This window comes from Lontra canadensis, unplaced genomic scaffold (genome assembly GCF_010015895.1).
Source record: "Lontra canadensis isolate GAN:19392208 unplaced genomic scaffold, GSC_riverotter_1.0 scaffold6, whole genome shotgun sequence".
In the NCBI taxonomy this organism is placed as follows: domain Eukaryota; kingdom Metazoa; phylum Chordata; class Mammalia; order Carnivora; family Mustelidae; genus Lontra; species Lontra canadensis.
In genome coordinates this window covers 33,358,151-33,380,801 of record NW_022631000.1, presented here as the reverse complement: position 1 = coordinate 33,380,801, position 22,651 = coordinate 33,358,151, and the positions used below count along the sequence as shown (strand labels likewise).

The window sequence follows — 22,651 nt, the reverse complement described above, 5'->3', positions numbered from 1 at the left end:
AATCCTTATATCAGATCACTTAGATTTTAAACCAAAGACTATAATAAGAGATGAAGATGGACACTATATCATACTCAAAGGATCTGTCCAACAAGAAGATCTAACAATTGTAAATATCTATGCCCCTAACGTGGGAGCAGCCAACTATATAAACCAATTAATAACAAAATCAAAGAAACACATCGACAATCATACAATAATAGTAGGGGACTTTAACACTCCCCTCACTGAAATGGACAGATCATCCAAGCAAAAGATCAACAAGGAAATAAAGGCCTTAAATGACACACTGGACCAGATGGACATCACAGATCTATTCAGAACATTTCATCCCAAAGCAACAGAATACACATTCTTCTCTAGTGCACATGGAACATTCTCCAGAATAGATCACATCCTTGGTTCTAAATCAGGTCTTAACTGTTATCAAAAAATTGGGATCATTCCCTGCATATTTTCAGACCACAATGCTCTGAAGCTACAACTCAATCGCAAGAGGAAATTTGGAAAGAACCCAAATATATGGCGACTAAACAGCATCCTTCTAAAGAATGAATGGGTCAACCAGGAAATTAAAGAAGAATTGAAAAAATTCATGGAAACAAATGATAATGAAAATACAACAGTTCAAAATCTGTGGGACACAACAAAGGCAGTCTTGAGAGGAAAATATATAGCGGTACAAGCCTTTCTCAAAAAACAAGAAAGGTCTCAGGTACACAACCTAACCCTACACCTAAAGGAGCTGGAGAAGGAACAAGAAAGAAACCCTAAACCCAGCAGGAGAAGAGAAATCATAAAGATCAGAGCAGAAATCAATGAAATAGAAACCAAAAAAACAATAGAACAAATCAACGAAACTAGGAGCTGGTTCTTTGAAAGAATTAATAAGATTGATAAGCCCCTGGCCAGACTTATCAAAAAGAAAAGAGAAAGGACCCAAATAAATAAAATCATGAATGAAAGAGGAGAGATCACAACTAACACCAAAGAAATACAGACAATTATAAGAACATATTATGAGCAACTCTATGCCAACAAATTTGACAATCTGGAAGAAATGGATGCATTCCTAGAGACATATAAACTACCACAACTGAACCAGGAAGAAATAGAAAGCCTGAACAGACCCATAACCAGTAAGGAGATTGAAACAGTCATCAAAAATCTCCAAACAAACAAAAGCCCAGGTCCAGATGGCTTCCCGGGGGAATTCTACCAAACATTTAAAGAAGAACTAATTCCTATTCTCCTGAGACTGTTCCAAAAAATAGAAATGGAAGGAAAACTTCCAAACTCATTTTATGAGGCCAGCATCACCTTGATCCCCAAACCAGACAAGGATCCCATCAAAAAAGAGAACTACAGACCAATATCCTTGATGAACACAGATGCAAAAATTCTCACCAAAATACTAGCCAATAGGATTCAACAGTACATTAAAAGGATTATTCACCACGACCAAGTGGGATTTATTCCAGGGCTGCAAGGTTGGTTCAACATCCGCAAATCAATCAATGTGATACAACACATTAATAAAAGAAAAAACAGGAACCATATGATACTCTCCATAGATGCTGAAAAAGCATTTGACAAAGTACAGCATCCCTTCCTGATCAAAACTCTTCAAAGTGTAGGGATAGAGGGCACATACCTCAATATTATCAAAGTCATCTATGAAAAACCCATCGCAAATATCATTCTCAAAGGAGAAAAACTGAAAGCTTTTCCGCTAAGGTCAGGAACACGGCAGGGATGTCCGTTATCACCACTGCTATTCAACATAGTACTAGAAGTCCTAGCCTCAGCAATCAGACAACAAAAAGAAATTAAAGGCATCCAAATCGGCAAAGAAGAAGTCAAACTATCACTCTTCGCAGATGATATGATACTATATGTGGAAAACCCAAAAGACTCCACTCCAAAACTGCTAGAACTTGTACAGGAATTCAGTAAAGTGTCAGGATATAAAATCAATGCACAGAAATCAGTCGCATTTCTCTACACCAACAATAAGACAGAAGAAAGAGAAATTAAGGAGTCCATCCCATTTACAATTGCACCCAAAACTATAAGATACCTAGGAATAAACCTAACCAAAGAGGCTAAGAATCTATACACAGAAAACTATAAAGTACTCATGAAAGAAATTGAGGAAGACACAAAGAAATGGAAAAATGTTCCATGCTCCTGGATTGGAAGAATAAATATTGTGAAAATGTCTATGTTACCTAAAGCAATCTACACATTTAATGCAATTCCTATCAAAGTACCATCCATTTTTTTCAAAGAAATGGAACAAATAATCACAAAATTTATATGGAACCAGAAAAGACCGCGAATACCCAAAGGAATATTGAAAAAGAAAGCCAGAGTTGGTGGCATCACAATTCCGGACTTCAAGCTCTATTACAAAGCTGTCATCATCAAGACAGCATGGTACTGGCACAAAAACAGACACATAGATCAATGGAACAGAATAGAGAGCCCAGAAATGGACCTTCAACTCTATGGTCAACTAATCTTCGACAAAGCAGGAAAGAATGTCCAATGGAAAAAAGACAGCCTCTTCAATAAATGGTGTTGGGAAAATTGGACAGCCACATGCAGAACAATGAAATTGGATCATTTCCTTACACCACACACGAAAATAGACTCAAAATGGATGAAGGACCTCAATGTGAGAAAGGAATCCATCAACATCCTTGAGGAGAACACAGGCAGCAACCTCTTTGACCTCAGCCGCAGCAACATCTTCCTAGGAACATCGCCAAAGGCAAGGGAAGCAAGGGCAAAAATGAACTATTGGGATTTCATCAAGATCAAAAGCTTTTGCACAGCAAAGGAAACAGTTCACAAAACCAAAAGACAACTGACAGAATGGGAGAAGATATTTGCAAACGACATATCAGATAAAGGGCTAGTGTCCAAAATCTATAAAGAACTTAGCAAACTCAACACCCAAAGAACAAATAATCCAATCAAGAAATGGGCAGAAGACATGAACAGACATTTCTGCAAAGAAGACATCCAGATGGCCAACAGACACATGAAAAAGTGCTCCATATCACTCGGCATCAGGGAAATACAAATCAAAACCACAATGAGATACCACCTCACACCAGTCAGAATGGCTAAAATTAACAAGTCTGGAAATGACAGATGCTGGCGAGGATGCGGAGAAAGGGGAACCATCCTACACTGTTGGTGGGAATGCAAGCTGGTGCAACCACTCTGGAAAACAGCATGGAGGTTCCTCAAAATGTTGAAAATAGAACTACCCTATGACCCAGCAATTGCACTGCTGGGTATTTACCCTAAAGATACAAACGTAGTGATCTGAAGGGTCACGTGCACCCGAATGTTTATAGCAGCAATGTCTACAATAGCCAAACTATGGAAAGAACCTAGATGTCCATCAACAGACGAATGGATAAAGAAGATGTGGTATATATACACAATGGAATACTATGCAGCCATCAAAAGAAATGAAATCTTGCCATTTGCGACAACATGGATGGAACTAGAGGGTATCATGCTTAGCGAAATAAGTCAATCAGAGAAAGACAACTCTCATATGATCTCCCTGATATGAGGGAGAGGAGATGCAACATGGGGGGTTAATGTGGTAGGAGAAGAGTAAATGAAACAAGTTGGGATTGGGAGGGAGACAAACCATAAGTGACTCTTAATCTCACAAAACAAACTGAGGGTTGCTGGGCAGAGGGGGGTTGGGGGGGGTTATGGACATTGGGTAGGGTATGTGCTATGGTGAGTGCTGTGAAGTTTGTAAACGTGGAGATTCACAGACCTGTACCCCTGGGGGGGGGAAAAATATATATATATATATATGTTTATAAAAAATAAAATTATAAAAAAAAAATTTAAATCCATGCCCTTTGCAGTTGTCAGCTGCTCAAATGGGCAGAAGGCTATTTTAGCGAAATGATTAAATCAGGTACAGCACAGACACACTTCCTGATTTTCTCAATTTTTTTGAATCTGTTAAACAGTGATAACAGCGGAAAGCTGTTGCTTAACTTCACTAACTATGATGATGAAATGGTGGGATGTGACAATCTTTATTTTAGCGGCTGAGTCAACTTCATCAGCACGATCACAAACTGGCTATCATATCATTTATGAACCCCACAAATACCGAGGAAGAGTCTATATTCCGTTCATCAGTGTTCCAACTCTAGAGACACAAATATATGGTTTCTGCTTTCAACAAGGGCTAGCACAGGCACGAGGTGAAGAGAAAAATGCAAGGGGGTACTATGAGTAAGGAAGGAATGTTCCAGTTGAGTCCAACAATGTGTAGGTTTCTGTTAGATGAACAAGGGCTGAAAGGGTGGTCCCAGGTAAGGCACAAGGAGGAAGAAAACATGCAGCAATGACTGAAAGTAATTCCTATGGCTGGAGCTTTGGGCAACACGGGGTGGGGGTAGGGGGTGAATCTCAAGGAATTCTAGAGAACAAGTGAGAGGAATGCAGAGCCTTGTACCTGTTTTGTAAGACAGGCAACAGGTATATACTGAAAGGTTTTCATCAGGAAATAACAGGACTCGATCTGTGTCTTTAAAAAAATTCTCTAGGCTTGACACAGGACCAGAGCATGGGAACACATCCAGATCTCTGGATGTCAGGCTCAGAGGACCCTCCTAAAGGAAAGCTCCAGAAGCATTCCCAAAGGAAACGAACAATGTTCACTGAGTAACAGTTGGCAGATCTGGAATTCTTCCTGTCCAGCAAGTACCCATACCCTGCTCCCAGCCTTCAGGAAGAAATGGCCTCAGTACTGGAGAATGAGTCCATGGTATTGCAGGCTTGGTTCAAGACCCACAGAGCAAAACTCAAGAAAGCCAAACAACAGCAATTAGCTGGGGCGGAAGTCAAGACCAGCTCTTCCGAGAGAAACATGGATGCACCTCCAGTATCCCCCAGTTGTGTCTACCCTGCTTCCCTGCTTTATACAGATCACCAATTCCTTCCTACCAACTCAGCACATGCTCCAATTTTAACACTCTTCCACACCATTCTGTTGGCAACAAAATAGTCCATTTTGGCTGCTGCCAAGATCCTAACATCTACTCCCTTTGTCCCATTATGGAATCTCAAATTCTTTCCAGAAGCATCACTGCTAATTCTCTTGGCTCATTGCCTCCAAAAAGAACCTCATGAGAGAAACTAGACACAAAACGTCACATATTGTAATGATTTGCGATGATTCCCATACAAGAGACAGACATAAGATCTACATAACATGGATGCATTTCAAAATCATCTCTGTGAAAGAAAAAAGACACAAAAGGGCCCACATGGTGGAACTGAGTGGAAAGAGGTGCCAAACAAACTTACTGGAATGGGGATGTTTCATGTTGTAATTAGGATGGCAGTAACTTGCATATATAAATTCATCCAAAGACATGGAACTATAACTTTATTATGATGTACACCACAAAAAAGAAACAATCAAAGGAAGGACCTAAAAGGTTCTACTGAGCTATGCATTCTGCGGATGCAACATTCATTGAAATAGTGTAAGTGCACCTGGGAGGCTCAGTCAGTTAAACATCTGCCTTCAGCTCAGGTCGTGATCTTTGGGTCCTTGGATCCAGCCCTGCATCGGGCTCCCCATTCAGCAAGGAGTCTGCTTCTCCCTCTTCCTCTGCTGCTCCCCCTGTTCATGCTCTCTCTCTCCCAAATAAATAAAATCTTTTTTTTTTTAAGATTTTTTTATTTGTTTGACAGAGATCACAAGTAGGCAGAGAGGGAGGCAGAGAGAGAGGAGGAAGCAGGCTCCCTGCTGAGCAGAGAACCTGATGCGGGGCTCGATCCCAGGACCCTGGGATCATGACCTGAGCTGAAAGCAGAGGCTTTAACCCACTAAGTCACTGAGATTTTAAAGTAAAATCTTTAAAAAAATATATTGTACAGGGGTTTCACTTGTGATTATTGTAAGGGAAGAGGACTCGGGAGAAAATCAACACATATGATGAAAGGGAATGAAAAATGCAAACTGTATTACCAAACAATTACAGGACTTTGGACTCTATTAACTTCAAAGGAAAATATCAAGTAATAATTCAACCATTTTTAAAATTATGAAGCATTCTTCTGGTGTCATATGGGTGCAGGTTATATTAGCTATTTTCAGAAACACTACCTGACTATATTTCTCTGTAGATATTTTATACAGTACTGGCAATGATTAATTGTAAGCATATGTATTTTTAAAGAAATGAAAATCTCTAGACTTGTAAGAAACTTCTCAGATTATCAATTTGCCCACTGAATATACTTTCTGGTGACTTTTTGTGGGTTTCCAGAAATAGGATTTCACAACCGATTCTAACAGAAACCATATGCACCCATTCTCCTTCCTTCTTTGCTAGCAAGGGCATGACATTCTCCAGCCTCTGCAGCCCTATTTTTAGCACCAGACAATACAACATTTGCTGCACTATAAACTCCAAAGTCAGCAAAAGAAATCAGACTCTCTTATGGGGTACCTGACAGATTCAAAATGCTCTGTAGGGATTGAAATGTATCGGCATTGTCATTTAGGAATTTTGTCCAACCTGTACTTGGTTTAACTGGGAACAGAACAGCCCACTATCAGACAGTCCCCTATCACTTTGTACCTTTCCCAGCACATTTCCTTTCTGGTGGTAGAGCTTATTATATCATGTCTTTCTTACCCTCTGCTGTGATAATGTAATATAATATAATCAAAGTTCACCTTTGATCTCCCAGTTCCCAATGATACCTGGACTGAGTGTTCTAAAATATTAATTTAATAAATGAATAAGTGAAAAAATAAATGAACACATGAATAAACCAAGCACCTCACTGGCACATTATTTTTGTTCATTACCACACAAATCAAGTTAGTATGTTTATTTTTCATTTGCTCATCCATCCATTCATTCATTCAGTTTTAACTGAAAACCTTCTATGCGTTCAGCACGGTGCTGAACAGGCACAAGGAATGAGAGCCCCTGTTCTCCAAGAGCTAAGAGCATAGCAAGAAAAAGTCAACATGAGCAGCTCTAGGGATCTAAGTGCAGAAACACATGTGGGTAAATATGTTAGCCACACCCATTTAGTTGAAAACTCAAGGCTGAACTAATGTTAATGTTCATATGAAGCACAAGTGCCACTAATAAGCAGAGATGAAGAGCATTTGGAGGCGACTCCCGTGATCTCCTATTTGGCTGCCACAAGGCTGAGGGTGTTATACAGAGCAGTCTAGGAAGGGGACGGGGCTGTGGATGACTGACCCAAGGAAAACAAGTGGGCTCTGGGCCAAGACCATTCTTAGTACCGCAAGTGCGGCCTCACAGAAGGCTTGGAGGAGCCCTGGGTTACCTAGGCTAAGGCATTCTTGAAAAACTTGTTGACAGAGTAGAAGAGATAGGCAGTAAATGAGAGGAAGCCGAAGAAATAGGGTAGCCTGAGGACAACTTCATAAAAAATTTTTTATATTTTCTTAAATCTTTGACCCATGTCTAGTATGATAGTCTTAGATGTGGAGGTACTCACTCCATTGACAGACGTTGCACTTTTTAAACATTATTTTAAGTCGACTTCTTTTTCTTAACCCAACAATGAGAGGGACAAAGGCCCTTTTCTGAATGAACATATAAGAAACAAATATACATACTCGTCCTTGTCCACCTTTTCTCGGAGCTTCTTTAGTTGTTTATTTTGGCTGAACTTCAAGTTTTGAATTATGTTCTCAAAGTATTCATCTTCCCTGTAGTTCAACTATATTACATAAAAGATTTTGGGAAAAATAATCAAAATTTTTGCTAAAAGCATAGGGATATGTTCTTAAACTATATCAGTTAATGAAGTTAACAGACAGCATTAAAACTTACCAAAGAAGGATTGAATTCTCATTAGCCTAGTTCTCTATCCCAGGTCACTGGTGCTCTAACTCAATGACTACTTTAGCCTATTCTTCTGGACTAATCAATGAAACCAAGTGTCTGACAAGCTTTCCTATATTGACATTAGCTCTTACATGACAGGTGAGACAAGAGTCCATTCTTAATTTAGCACCTACTATATACTGGGCACTGTTCTTAGCACTTTATATATTACACGCTTTTAATCCTTATAATCTTACGAAGATGGGCTATTAGCACCATTTTAAAGCTGAAGAAACTAAGGCAGACAATTAAGTCTATTGCCCAAGTTGGTGAGTGGAGGAGCTGGGATTTGAACCCAAGTAGTTGTCTGTGAGTCTTTCCTCTTAGCCACCTGACTCCTGAGACAAAGAGCACCCCCCTCCCCCCGCCGCCCAACCAGGCCTCACATGCTGCAGCCTGTCCATCTACAAGAAGAAACAGTCAAGCTTTTCCACAAATGAAAAGAGACGAGAGGACACTGTGGCTTGTAAACCCACATGTGAGGCCAGCAATCAATGGATTAGTAATCACTGTCATCCCCAGGTCTGGGCAAGAATCACCTTACTGTCGCCAGGGTTTCAAAGGAGTTGCGAGGACCACAAGGTTAGCAACAGGACCCTCAACTGGGTCTGAAATCAACAGCATTGTGACTTGAATTAATTCTGTTCTCTTTTCACTGTTACATTACCAGAGGGGAATAAAATTGCTTCTGTTTTCAAACAGTAGGTTTTTGTTTTGTTTTATTTTTTCAATACAGAGGCATGACCTGGTTTTTATCCCATGGAGGAATAATTGGAAAGTGGAGGAAAATGGAAGACTTGACTTTTTGGGCTTTTATGAGAGGAGATAAGGAGCCCGAGTGCTGCCTGTTGCTCAACACTCTGATGTCTGCCCTTGATGCATTTCAAAGGACACAAGATTTTCCCACTACTCTTCAGTGGAATATATGGAAACCAAAATAACAAAACCCAAATATGAACCAGGGTGATGAAACAAAAGGCTAAAACTAAAACACAGTTTCGTCTTCAGCGTAAAAGGCTTTATATAACGAGACCTTCAGGTTTAGGCCATTCTACATCATTTCTGGCACCCCCACAGCTAGAAATGACATTCCCACCCGCCCCAGGTATCATCAGCACAGTCTTCGTAGAGACCTACCTCAACGTATTCACTGTTCAGTTTATTTTCATTTGTAATAATGTCATCAGGATAGCCAATTCTTTCTTTAATGGCTAAAGCCTAGGAAAAATTAAAACATTGAATGTAAGGGTGATTGTGTAACTTCCAAATGCAAACATTATAATTTGCCATGACTAGCGATTGAATAACTTGATCCATATTGCTTACAAAAATTGTATTTGACAACACTTAGAGAGAGATCTTTGAAATGGTTTCTCCCTGGGGTCCAAAATAAACGAGAAACGGTTCCAAAATTTTGCTTCTAATACCCTATTCTCATAGGTTCCATCTTTCCCAAGAAAACCAAAATGAAAACTGACAAGGCATCATTCCACATGTATTGTACTTCTATGAAGTTTTTCTCTGAAAGGCTTTTTTCTTCAATTTTATAGGAGGCTAATATTTAGAGCTTCCATTCTAGCAACTTATAATTATCTTTCTACTTCACTGACTTAGCTCAGAAAACAGATATGGGTTTACAGCTTTAGTGCTAATATTCCTTCTGAATATTGAGTCCTGGAGTCTGTATGTTCTCTTTTGGTCTCCAAACCCAGTGTACCTACCTTTCCACAGTTAAGTGAATGGCATTATTTAAACAAATAGAGAACAGGATTTTCCTTGTTATACCAGCTCATACTGACCACTTGCGTACTACATTTCTAATTTTTATTTTCATTATTTTAGAATTGTTTACTTTTGTTATTTCATTATTGCTATTTGTTTCCTATTATGATTTCTATTTCCATTTTTTTATTTCTCTCATTTTTCTCAAAGATATTTGACTTTTGATTCTATCATGTTATATTGTTCTTAAATAATTTAATTATGTTACAAATCTGTTTCATAAGCACAGGATTTCCGCAGCAGATCAGACAGGATATGTGTCAATAAGTCAGTTTGGCCAAGTCGTTTTCTTGTAGATTTCCACACCACTGCCCATTACAAACAGCCTCCTCTTGAAGGTTTTTTACTTTCTAGAAGACACTTCCCCAATGAGTGTTCTAAGAGGCACAAACTCTATAGAAACAGGTCTACATAAAAAGGATTTATTGTCAAATACTTTGGGTAAATACTCTGACAAAAACGTTAAGCAGACTTCTTTACTGCAGTCTAACATGTAAGGAGTATTAGATACAGTGCCTGAAAATCATACTCTAGGAGCATGTAACCTAGTCTAAGGTGGGAGCAGGGAACCCTTCCTACAGGAAGTAACTTCCTAAATTCTTTGAGACAGGGACTCTTTTTTTATGGAACTACTTATGGGTCCAATGGCCTATAATACTACCTTGGGAAATGATGATCAAGCTCAATCCAGCTGGCCACATCAAACAGAACCGTGTCACAGAGAGCCAGAACACGAAAGGAGTAAATCCAGCCTGAATGTCTGAGGACCCAGTCAGTGATGGACAGATAGGTATACTGCGGTGCATAAATTTCAGACCTAACCCAGCCACAGCTTTGGGATAGTCAAGAACGATAGTCTTTTCACATAGTTTAATACTGGAAAACAACTAGACTACAGCTTGGTTTTCATATTATAATAGGTTCATAAAATCTTTCTTTATCAGTTTGAAGAATGGTCTGTTCTTGCCACCTCAACTAGAGCGGAATTATCAGATTGTATGTGAATACGACTCCCAAAGCATATACAGTTTCCACTGGATATGTTCCTCTTAGTTTTATAGTTATTGAGACAAATGATCATAGTGAGTTTAAACCTAAGACTTAAACATCTGACACCTCTGTTCTTATGCAAGATATTAGGAGTCCCAATCACAGGTACACAATGGGGGTAGAGAGGAATAGTTATACGAAGTCTCCCTCAATATCTCTCTACCTGTAGATCACCATGTAATACTCAAGTAATACATCACCTTACCTTTGCTTGACAGAAATTTAGAATTTTTCTCCCTAGGTCATAAAAAATCTAAATAAGGCATGTTTTCAAAATTGAGCTGGAAATCTGTGATTAAAAATTGAAAGGGTATTTTTAGGCTTTGGTAGAAGCCTTTTGGATATGTTGTATAAAAAGATAAATAATATGAATCACTGATAGTATTTTTCAGATCTTTATTGTTCATACAAAATTTCCTCTTATTTTCTGAAGAGTCCTTTTAAAAAAAAAGGGAAAATTGGGGATCTTTCAAAATTTTGAGTTGAATATGGAGTAGGAGTTTTTATTATTTCGAGATAATAAAAGGTGAAAATCATAGAAACAAATCTTTATCCATGAAAACTATTCTTGGAAATGACATCTTGAAGGAGATTGCTTTCATTTTATGCAATCCCTGAAATTTTTTTTCCTGAACTTCCTTAAAAGTTCATTTTTTCATGTAAAGAAATTGTTTAATAGTTAGTGCTGCCTTTTAAAATTAATTAATAATTTACCTTTTCCTCAGCTTTCTTTTTTGTTTCAGCATCCATCCAAGTGAGGTCATCTAAAGTCTGAATAAAAACCTCACGGATCTGTGTAATCAAATCCTCAACCTTAAACCACAGAAACAGAAGACAAATTTAGGACATGAATTACTTTTTTTGGTAACACAAATTTTAAAAAATAGGATTATAAGCTGTCTTTACAGAACTCAATAACATGTATTTATAGACAAACTATGACATAAACACACAGATATATGGGCATCATTATATTTTTCAAGGAATCTTGCTAGTACCAACACTAAGGATTAAACAGAGTCTTACACACACCTTAATTAAAAAATCATCTTTAGAATGTAATGGTTTCCATGATCATAAAAGAATTCACATAAAACAGTGTCATCACTGTTAGTAGTTCAATTAAGCAAGAAGTAGTATTTTAATAAGTTTCTTTCACTTTAAATTCCATCCTCTTCATTTCAGTAACAAAAATAAAGTATATTTTTTTAATATTTCAAATAAACCCTGGCTTACTTCCAACATTTTTCAGAAAACACTAATTCTTGGTCAATCTTGCTAACAGGCGACTTTACAAATGTCTCTATCAACAGAACATGAGTGGGCACTGGGTATACACTGCTTCCAGAAAATGGACAATTGGTTTTGGATCAGACAATATTAAGATTAGAAATATAACCAAACCCTTGGGAGAGGGAGGGGGAGATTCACTGAAAAATAACAATAAATCATGATTCCGAGATTTTTCTGCCAATCAGTAAAACTTTAGCTAAATTATTAACTATTGTAACTGCACATTGATGCAAGCAACTAACTGATAGAAGTATCATGCTGAAAACATTACCACATGTTTACTCTCTCCAGCAAATGCTGCTTCCACATACAGCCTTCCCACAGCATTTTCCATATTCCCATTGACATAGTTTGCACAACGTCTCCATGTTGCTGTTTCTGATGTTGTGCCATAAAGGGCCTATGGGTAAGAGAAAGGAAATGACATCTGACCACAAATAGATGGCCATGGCAAAGGCGAACACACATTCCACAGGACTCTGTTCTTTATGTCCCCTAAGTTCTTGCAAATGTTCATTGCTTCTCCTCACAAGGCATGTTGTCCTCACCCATGACAAAATATAATCCAATTGGACTGTTTACTTATAAATAATCCAAAAATAAGGTATATTTTCGGTAGCATGTCCCAGTAGAACTTTCGGCTATTAAAGGTGAATATCCTTCTAGACAGCTTTAGAAAACAACAACAAAATGCCCTCCCCTCAAAGCCAAACAAAAAAAATAATAGTTCCGACTGCATAAACATAAACATGAAGTAATGTTCAACTTATGTAACAGGGGAGAAATCTGGTATACCAGAAAACACATTCTTATTTTTTAATGTTTTAGCTGAACTTCCAGTACTTAGAAGAACTGTACGTATATAAATTTAAGTATTAACGAGGGGATTAACTGAAGTAAGGGAAATGGCGCGAGATGCCATTTTTACATTCTTTAATTTTAAAAATTTGCCCACATTTTCTTTCAAAGAGTAAATGCTAAAAATTTCAAACAAGCAGTTATTTCCTTTCCATAACACCAACCAGTACATTTGCCAAAATGTCTCCTTCTATCCCTCCTGTCATCTCCCCTCACCATAGGACTACTGGGATGATTGTTTAAATAGTGAAGGTACAGCCTAATAAAAGGCCTTATGTTTGCCCCCAGGTAGGTGTACTCTCAGTGGATTGTCTACATCAATGTAGTGCATCTGTCTGCATGTCTAGTGTGCTGTATACAAGCGCCTGACAGTCAAATTAACTGAAATATATACCCTTGCAATTACTTTCAACACAACAAAAAACCAAGCCAGTATTCTCCCACAAACTGCTCCAATAACCAAATACATCTCCTTCCAGAGAAATTGAATCATGGTGCCAGAGCAGGACAAAGCCCATGAAAGCTGGCTTTGCTAGGCAACATAGCCAAAATATGGGCAAAACAGCCAACACTTGGCATGTTGACTCTTGGCAAAGTTCACCACATTCTAGCAGCGTACATGGCAAGCCTTCATAACCATGTATCTCTTTATGCTTTAAGTCTTAAGAAAAGAGATTTTTTTCTTCACCTTGCGGAAAGCATTTCTGGACTCCTTGTAGGTTCGGCTGAGGCTGCTTACAAGATCCATTATGAACCGCCAGGACATTAAATTTTGAAGATCTCTGTATAAAAAAACCCACCACCCAGCAACAGAAAAGATGAGGCTGCAAAGCTTCTAAAGAGTGATCGTAAATGTAAATTTTGAGGACATAGGCACTCTGACATACCTACCTGGCAGAATATTTGGTAAGAATGAGCTTAAGTTTGGTTAAATATTCTGGAGCATAAACCACCACATCTTCCTCATTTGCAATATTAATATTCACAGTTGACATGATTTCATTTGTGAAATTTGACCAGCTGAATGGCTGGAAAAAAGCAGGCATGAAACATTCAGTAATTTTGGATTTGTCTTCTTGGTTCTAAGACTCAATTATGGTCATGGAGTCAGACATGGTTAGGGTGTCAGTCGCCTCATTATATAATTATCACAATGGTCAGTCTGATATTTGTTCGGAATTTTTCCTCCATTGTTCCAATCAGTTTCTGAATTAAAAAAAAATTAGTTCTGTAGCATGATTATTCAGATAGCAGCATTAAACTAACCAACCATCTAAGAGCAAAAGGAATGCCTCTAAGGATAGAGAATATACAGCTAGAAATTTAGCTCAGTGTCGCCCATCTTGATCTAACTCACACACACAGAAAGGACATTTAGCTTTAAAAATAAAGCTTCCTGTAGCGCCTGGGTGGCTCAGTCGTTAAGTGTCTGCCTTCAGCTCAGGTCATGGTCCCAGGGTCCTGGGATCGAGCCCCACATTGGGCTCCCTACTCAGCAGGAAGTCTGCTTCTCTCTCTCCCACTCCCCTTGCTTGTGTTCCCTTTCTTGCTGTCTCTGTCGAATAAATAAATAAAAATCTTCAAAGACAAAAATAAAATAAAATAAAAACAAAGTTTCCTTGGTTTACACAAAAATTTAAATGGGTATAAAGTGTTTATCTTTTAATAGTGTATATAACAATCTATTCAAACACCGTTAATACACCTCAGTGGAGATCCAGCTATAAACAACAGCATACTATTGTCATAGGAGAGGTATAGTAATGTTAGAGATACAACACAAATGGTCCAATGAACCCAAACACCATATCTAAAACTATCAGTATTGGGTCGATAGGCATGCAATTTTTACACTTTGAAGCTGCTAAAAGATGAAATCTTATCTTTTATTCTCTAAATGGGAATCGTGGTTATTCAACCAACAGTAGATATAAGAAAAATAACACAAACATGGCGATTATGCAAATCTTGCTAAAATGCCACATTTCAGTGTTTGAGAAGTTCATACATTTGTAAGTATATAAAATCCTGATAACTTATTAAGTATTAATAACTGCTTTTCTCAATTTTCTTTGGTGGTTTGGACCAATCTTTCAAAAACAGATTTATGAAGCCCTCATTATATTAAACATTTCTATGTGACAAATTCCTAACAATAGGTCATGTCTTTACAAACCTTTCCCTCCTCTTTTTTTACTGTAATTAGGGCCAGAGAGAATTCTATCACTGAATGTGATAGTTTGTAGATTTTCCCATGGATCTTGCTTCAGTTCCCAATCACGTGCATCAACTAATACACAAGGATACATACATAGTCCCCCCAAAAGATTACTATATCCTAGCTAATGAATTACTACTATTCATAATGGAATTTATGAGCCAGATTTTTCTCCTTATTTCTTGTGTTCTATGTCTCCATCATTGCTCTGAACATCTAGGTTCACGGCTTTGATGAGAATATGGCAAGTTCTATATATAAATTACCCTTTTTAGGACTTAAAAAGAAATCTAGTGATTTTATTATTTGACTGTCCAAGTCCAATGGCATATGATTGTCTCTCAGAAGGATTTTCCATTTTAATGTTTTCCAAACCCTTTGCTACAACGGTTTCATTGCACAGCTGCCTTGAAAGGAATTTTACCTTTGATATTCACTCTAACTCAATATAATACAATGACTTCACATAGGTCTGTGTTCCTTTTTCCAGTCTTGTCATGAAATCAAATGGTTGGTGTCATCTAAATTCATTTTGAAGTTCAATCTATTTCAATAAATAAGTAGTCACTGAATTTTAACAAACTGTACCTCACTGTTAAAATTTTGGAAATGGCACAATAATAATAGCACGAAACTTGCTACTTACCTTCCCATCGATCTCTAGTGAGAAGTTATTCTGGATCTGGGCTAATGTCATTTTGTTATAAAGAAGCATGGGGTCATTTCGATCTTCAGGTTTAGTTGTAGCCTACGGATTTAATTTTTGATCCTTATTTTAGAACTAAGAATACTTCAGAAAAACATAACTCTCTATGAGGGGAAAAGAAATATGAAATAGGTACAATATAAGTTCTATTTTCTATACTTGTTTTATGGTTATTCAGTAACAATCATCAAGATTTGGCTACCATGTCAAGTATAAGATTCTTCAAAAATCTTTTCATACTTTGACAACTGCTGAACCACACAGTGTCCACAGGCCTCCTTCCTTCTAAGGGTCATGGTCAGCTCAGTTGTTTCTGTGGTTGTTTTATATGGTAACTTCCTCAAATACAATCACCTGCAATGCATCTCTCAAATATCCTCTCTCATTGCTACCATTCAGTATCCCAGTTAATATCCAGATAAGAAAAAAAAAAAAGAAAGAAAGAAAACCATAATGATTTCTGCAAGAATTTCAAGCCAAGTAAGAGAAAAATTTCCTAGTACAAAGCATGGTTATCTGAGGAGAGTGCTAGCACCTCCTACTTTTGTGACTGTCCTCTTATCCTGCCTAGACAGTATACTCTACACTCTACAGCATAAGACTCAAGAGTTTTATTTACTTATTTTTCACAGAATAAAAAAAAAATGCAATAACAACTCCCCAACTAGCAGCTGAAATAGAAAAAAAGCAATTTTAAAGTCAAGAGAGACCAAAGGTAGCTTAACATGGGAGTTATTTCTGGGTTACAATGGCTCCAGTATCCCCTTTAGGTCTTTATTCACTACTCTAAAAATTATTTATTGAACATCTGAATGGAATAAAAAGTTGGATAATGCCAGAGATACACAGGTCATTTAAAGAAGACTAAGACCTCACCACAACCTAAGTCTAAGAGAGAAGAAAAAAACATACATGCAAATCATTTTGAGGTAGGTGATGCCTATCAGAGAGCTGAGGCTGATCAAAGGAGAACATGGTCTGGGAAGGTGCAAGTGGCAGAAACCCAGGGTAATACACTGTTTTCCTCTAACACTTCTACTTCCAGGACAGAAACACATGTAACCCACCCAACCGTCATTCATCCAACCATGGTTCCAAGCAAAGCCTGGTTCTGATTGGAGATTTGGAGTTTCACGTAGCTCCAGGAAAGCTAAAATTGCCCTCAAAGATCTTTAGTCTTCAAGATTCTGACAGCAGTGGTAAGCACCAGGAGGATTCAGGAGCACAGACTCGTCTGCAATGTTAGGGAGAGCCCTAAAGATTCTAGACTAAACCAACCGTGGGTTTAATCAGTAACCTTAATGCTGCTTAGACAGAGTTCACTCCTTGAGACTACAGACTCTGTCAGAGGAACATTGGACAAAAAAGTGCCAATTCAGACTTCAAGGGTTCATCGGAACCAGAGGAAACTCAGGAAAACATGCTCTGGGCTTTGCTGTTCCTGTCAGAACCTCTGAGCCAACCTGACAGTTGGAACTTGGTCACACTGCGTGGTCATGTAGCAGTGTTCAGGGACTAATATTAAGCAGAGGAAGAGTCAATCTCTGTGATCACCTTAAACTTTAAAATAAAACAAAGCAGAACTATACATACCAAAACTAAAACAGCTTTGCGGAATAGTTAGCCATCGCATGTGCCCTGAGTCTCGAGGACATCCCACCAACCATCTGCAAATAGTTAAGCTTTTGGTATAATCCACTTATCTTAGGTAATTAAGTCTATCTAGTTTAATATTTGTCGAACTTAGTTATGTCTCCTGGATGTCAGGAACTCAGTTTACTACAAAATTCTACAGTTTCAAAGGTTCTCTTAAAGTCAATGATTCATTTCTGAACTATGCATTTTTACCAGTTGTTGAAAAAGTTGCACCTTTTTACCTTTTCAATATGTTAGAGAGGAGAAAGAAAGAAAAGAGTGGTAACACAGGATGCCTGGGTGGTTCAGTCAGTTGAGTGGCTCAGGTCATGATCTGGGGGTTCTGGGATCCAGCCCCATGTGTCTCATGTCTCAGGTTCCCGGCTCAGAGGGGAGCCTGCTTTTCCCACTGCCTTCCCCCTACCCGCCAGCTTGTGTACTCCCTCTCACCCACTCTCTCTCTCTCAGATAAATAAATAAAATCTTAAAAAAAAAAGAGTGCTAACATTATTCAATGTATCAGAGAAAATGTATTTTACATTGGCAATTTCTTTTTCCAATTCCATAATTTTCTTCATTTCCGAAGAAAGCTGGTTTTCATCGATGGGCAGTCCTTTCTCCTTACGAATCAGTCTGGCCACAGAAATCATAAAATCTACATATGCTATACAAGCCTGCAAAAAATACATAGCAGTGAATTGCTGGAGAACATTCTAAATATTTATCATGGTAATTTAACTTAAAATTTATTTATAATTTTTGGTAACACTTAAAGCATAATAAAATAGAAGACCTTTATTAACTCCTAAAATAAATGACCTGCACAAATGTTTAGAAAGTCAACATGTGGGGCACCTGGGTGGCTCAGTGTGTTAATCCTCTGCCTTTGGCTCAGGTTATGATGTCAGAGCCCTAGGATTGAACTCCACATCGGGCTCTCTGCTCAGCGGGGAGCCTGCTTCCTTCTCTCTCTGCCTGCCTCTCTGCATACTTGTGATCTCTCTCTCTCTCTCTCTCTCTGTGTCAAATAAATAAATAAAATTTTTAAAAAAGAATGTTTAAAAAAAAGTCATCATGTGTCTGAATTAAAGCAGAACAAAAAAATATCACTTTGAAGGTACTAAGTAATTCATAACCATTTGGTTGGGGAATTCTGTCATTTTCAATTTTTAATCGTTATTTAAAATTGCTTTACTAAGAATACAGTTGCAAAAACACTTGATAAGTAATAACCTAGGAGTTTTTCTTAAATAATAATAAATTCCTTTCCTGAATTCCATCTCCCAAGTTTTCTCTGCTTAGATATATCTTATCTAGCTTTTTCAACTGTTCACGAAGAGAAGCCCACAAACTCACATACACACAGGAAGGACATCTTTATATCTCTTCTGGCCAAGCAGTTGTTTTTGTTTGTGTCTTGGGTTGTTGTTGTTGTTGTTGTTTGTGTGTGTGTGTGTGTGTGTGTGTGTGTGTGTGTTTGTAAATAAGACTGTGTTCTCATGAGGTCCACAAACCTGGGGGTTTTAGTTAAGACTAGAGCTGGCTCACCTTAATATGTTAATGTAAAATTTCTAGATTTGGATATTGGCTCTTTCCTAAGGACCTAAATTCTTTCCATTTTATCTTCACATGCATTTTAACTTTGTGAGGTGAGCTATAAACTAGTTATATTATCAACCTTTTACAGAATGTATAAGTGACTAACTCAAACTAAGAGTGGCATCAACACCAGGAAATTGAAGACCACTTCCGTAATCTCAATCGTTGCTGTTCGGCCATTATTATCCATCAGCAATTAAAATAAATTATGATCTCACCTTGTGAAAATGTACTCAAAATTCAAGTTTCCAGCACCAGCTTAATGACCCAACTGGGGAAGTCATGCCACACAAGCGTGGGATCAACGGGCACGTCTATGCTTCTAATACTCATTCCCGGGGTCAATACAAAGGAAGGTTATACAGTCCTTAACACCTTATAGTTTCAAGAGGGTTTATACCCCCTACTCACTGATTATCAGTGAAAGGGGCACACTTACATTCACTGTGAGTATGAAAGGCCCATCTGAATTTAAAGCAACTATCAAGAGGATCAAACATAAAACTTATAGGGAAATAAATATTTTATCAAGCAAGACGTACAGGTATTATCAATTTGAAAACCAAGAAGACAGCTTAAGGTAAGGTTTAGATACTGGCATTCCATGACCTTCAGTGACCTTCAGTAAATGCTAAGTAAACAGTTCCCCAGGGAGAGGGTTTCCTTATTCTCAGACACCCTGTAATGCTGGGACATCCAGCCAGCATCTCTATATATCCACCTGCTGCTCAACTGAACTGACTGTTTTCAGCTGTGGGCCTGTATTAAAACCCAATTACTAAGGTCACAGGGATAAAAGGATGTTTTTATGCATATTCTCACTACGTCCATTCTTTTCCTATTAAAAGGTAATCAGAATTCTTGTTTCACTTGGAAGTAAACAAATCCATCTGAGTTCTTATCTCCCGGGACCAACTATTCCAAACTATAAGCATGCGGTGTTTGGAATTAACTATATTTCAAATTATATGAATTCATCTGCATTCAGCAGGGAATTACTACCATGAAAGAAACGGTAATTTGAATTTTCCGATATCAGTCTGCTGAGATTTTTGTTTTTCTCTTCTGTGGGCTGCATTTTTGTTAACGAGGTAAGAAAGCAGTAACAAGAATGCTCTCCTGCATGCCATTGCCCCTGTGAACTGGTTCTACTCCAGTATCTTATCTTTACAGATACACTTCAAGACTATGGAACTTGGCAAAGGCAAGCACAAGAACTTCGGATGGTGCTTCTCGTCTGCCAAGCAGGTCCAGTTTCTCAGGAAACTGGAAGCACAGGCTGTGTCAGCATCTTCTGGGATACTTGACTCTTTAACACAGCTACATGGAACACACCACTTTCTTTAATGAGCTCCATCACCTGGCAACTATTCCAATGTAACTGATTTAAACATGTGTCTTAGTATCTTGATTATCTTTCCTGGCTTCCAAATTTATCTCGTAGCTGTCAGAACCCAGGCTTACTCCTGCTGTTAAATCCTTTTTACAAGGTATGATTCTCTACCCTAAGGTTCTTATTTTCTTCCTTGAGATACTTTGTAGATATGCCAAATGATAGTAATTGTCATGATTTGGGGAGAAAGTAATCAACATACATTTTAACACCTGAATAGTAGGTTGGCTAGGATATTTTTAAAATTGAAATTCAATTTTTCTATTTTGTCACTGAGAGAGCAATTAGTTACTAGGACAAGGTCCAAGTCAACCACCTTGACAGTCATAAGGTAGTTTTTGTTGAAGCCTTCATATGGAGAATCCTTGGGGTGAAAAAGAATCCACCAAAATACCTAGGTGGCCCTTTCAAAAATTAAGACATTGTAAATCCCAATTCCTATAACAGCATGTTCAAAGATGACCATTGGTTTTACACGGTTTTATGGGAAAATCCATAATATCAGTTTTGTGACTTTTTAAATTACATGCTATCAATGAGATGATATTTACTAATACCCAAGACCATGGACTGTCACTGTAAGTAGAACTATCTTCGCTTTGCACGACCAAGCACTGATATTTATAAATTGGCTCTGTTCAGAAATTGGGCTTCTCCTGCTTGGAAAAAAGCTGGTATTTGTTGGTTGCCAAAGAGAAAGACAGCAATGATATTTGACTCCTGTCCTTTAAACTTCAATATCTTTGTTTATGAATAACAGCAAGATCCAGGGATGAACAGAAAGCTTTCCAGTTCGACTGGCTGATATTTGGGTGCTTTGGTATGATAACCACCTAAGGACCAGGAGCTTCACTTCTAAAGATCCTATTCCAGGACACCCTGCTCTTCCCAATTTTCTGCCTTCCCCTTTCTAGGGAAGACATATGGAGCATAAGGTGCCTGAAAAGTCACAGAACTGTGCTCTTCTTAGCCACTGATGACCGGGGATTTTTAACAATGTTACACAGAAAGTTTCCTAAAGGAACACACAGGGGACATCAAGCAGGAAAGATAGGTTTCCTACCAAAAAGATCTATTTTTTTTTTTGTCCTGTTTAAGCATCATTTTCAGGGAGCACGCAGCGGCCAGCACGTGGAGACTTGCTCCCCAAAGAGGGACGGCAGAGATCCAGAATCACACAGCCATTTCTGGGGACCAGAATGCATAAAGAACCCCTGATCTGAGCAGGAGAAACACAGGATCAAGAAGATCTGTGATGGACCAGCCCGGGGAATCTTAGGAGCTTTCATCAGATTATTCATGAGGAGAACCTTATTGTGTAACTTCTGAGGTTTATTGCACATTCTTGGGAAGAGGCATGTAGTTCCTTTCATAATCCAGATTTAATCCATCTCAAAAAATTCTCTTGTCAATGCCACACAGCCAAAATGAGTCTGGTCATATTCACCAAATCTCGAGTTTAAAAGCTCAGGTTTAAAAGTCTCAGCTTCCTATGCAAATGATGAAGTGGTGGGCATTCTCAGAGGATGGGTGCCCTGACTCAGAGCTGGTGGGAGTCAGGAGTTTTTATCTTCCCTCACTCAGATCTGGGCTAGAAATCCTTTCCATGCACTCGCTTAACATCTCATTTCTACTGCTGTTCCAGTTTGCTATTGCAGAAAAATGAAATCACTCCAAAACTCAGTGACTTAGAACAAAAATGCTTTCTTCTAAACACAATCATTATGAAAAATTACTGAGTATGAACTTATAATTTAATAAATTATATTAAAATAAAAAATAGGGGTGCCTGTGTGGCTCAGTCATTAAGTGTCTGCCTTCAGCTCAGGTCATGATCCGGGGTCGTGGGATCAAGTCCCCCATTGGGCTCCCTGATTGCTGGGAAGCCTGCTTCCCCCTCTCTCACTCCCCCTGTTTGTGTTCCCTCTCTTGCTGTATCTTTCTCTGTCAAATCAATAAATAAAATATTTGAAATGAAATGAAATAAAATAAAATAAAATAAAAATAAAAGCTCCTTTATGTTTTGTTAAATACAGACACCTTGGCTAGGTAAAACCTCCTGACTGTTAGTCACCTGGTGCCCAGAAGGGACAAAATGAGATCAGCAGTTTCCCTTGTAGGATCTGTGTTATCAAGTCAGCCAAGCAGCAGCCGGTGATCTTTTTAAAAATCAAATC

At 38.2% G+C, this 22,651-nt stretch overlaps 1 protein-coding gene across 4 annotated transcripts in view; it reads right to left on the bottom strand.

Moving 5' to 3' along the window:
- Positions 1-22,651, bottom strand: part of MME (membrane metalloendopeptidase) — a 101,991-nt gene that overhangs the window by 35,057 nt on the left and 44,283 nt on the right. For all 4 annotated transcript variants that reach the window (XM_032852554.1, XM_032852557.1, XM_032852556.1 and 1 more), the window contains exons 9-16: positions 18,022-18,156; positions 15,788-15,889; positions 13,815-13,951; positions 13,612-13,705; positions 12,337-12,465; positions 11,487-11,585; positions 9,078-9,158; positions 7,670-7,773 (exon numbers count right to left, since the gene is read on the bottom strand). In XM_032852554.1, coding sequence (XP_032708445.1) covers positions 7,670-7,773; positions 9,078-9,158; positions 11,487-11,585; positions 12,337-12,465; positions 13,612-13,705; positions 13,815-13,951; positions 15,788-15,889; positions 18,022-18,156 — 881 coding nt within the window. The remainder of the gene's footprint in view (positions 1-7,669; positions 7,774-9,077; positions 9,159-11,486; positions 11,586-12,336; positions 12,466-13,611; positions 13,706-13,814; positions 13,952-15,787; positions 15,890-18,021; positions 18,157-22,651) is intronic.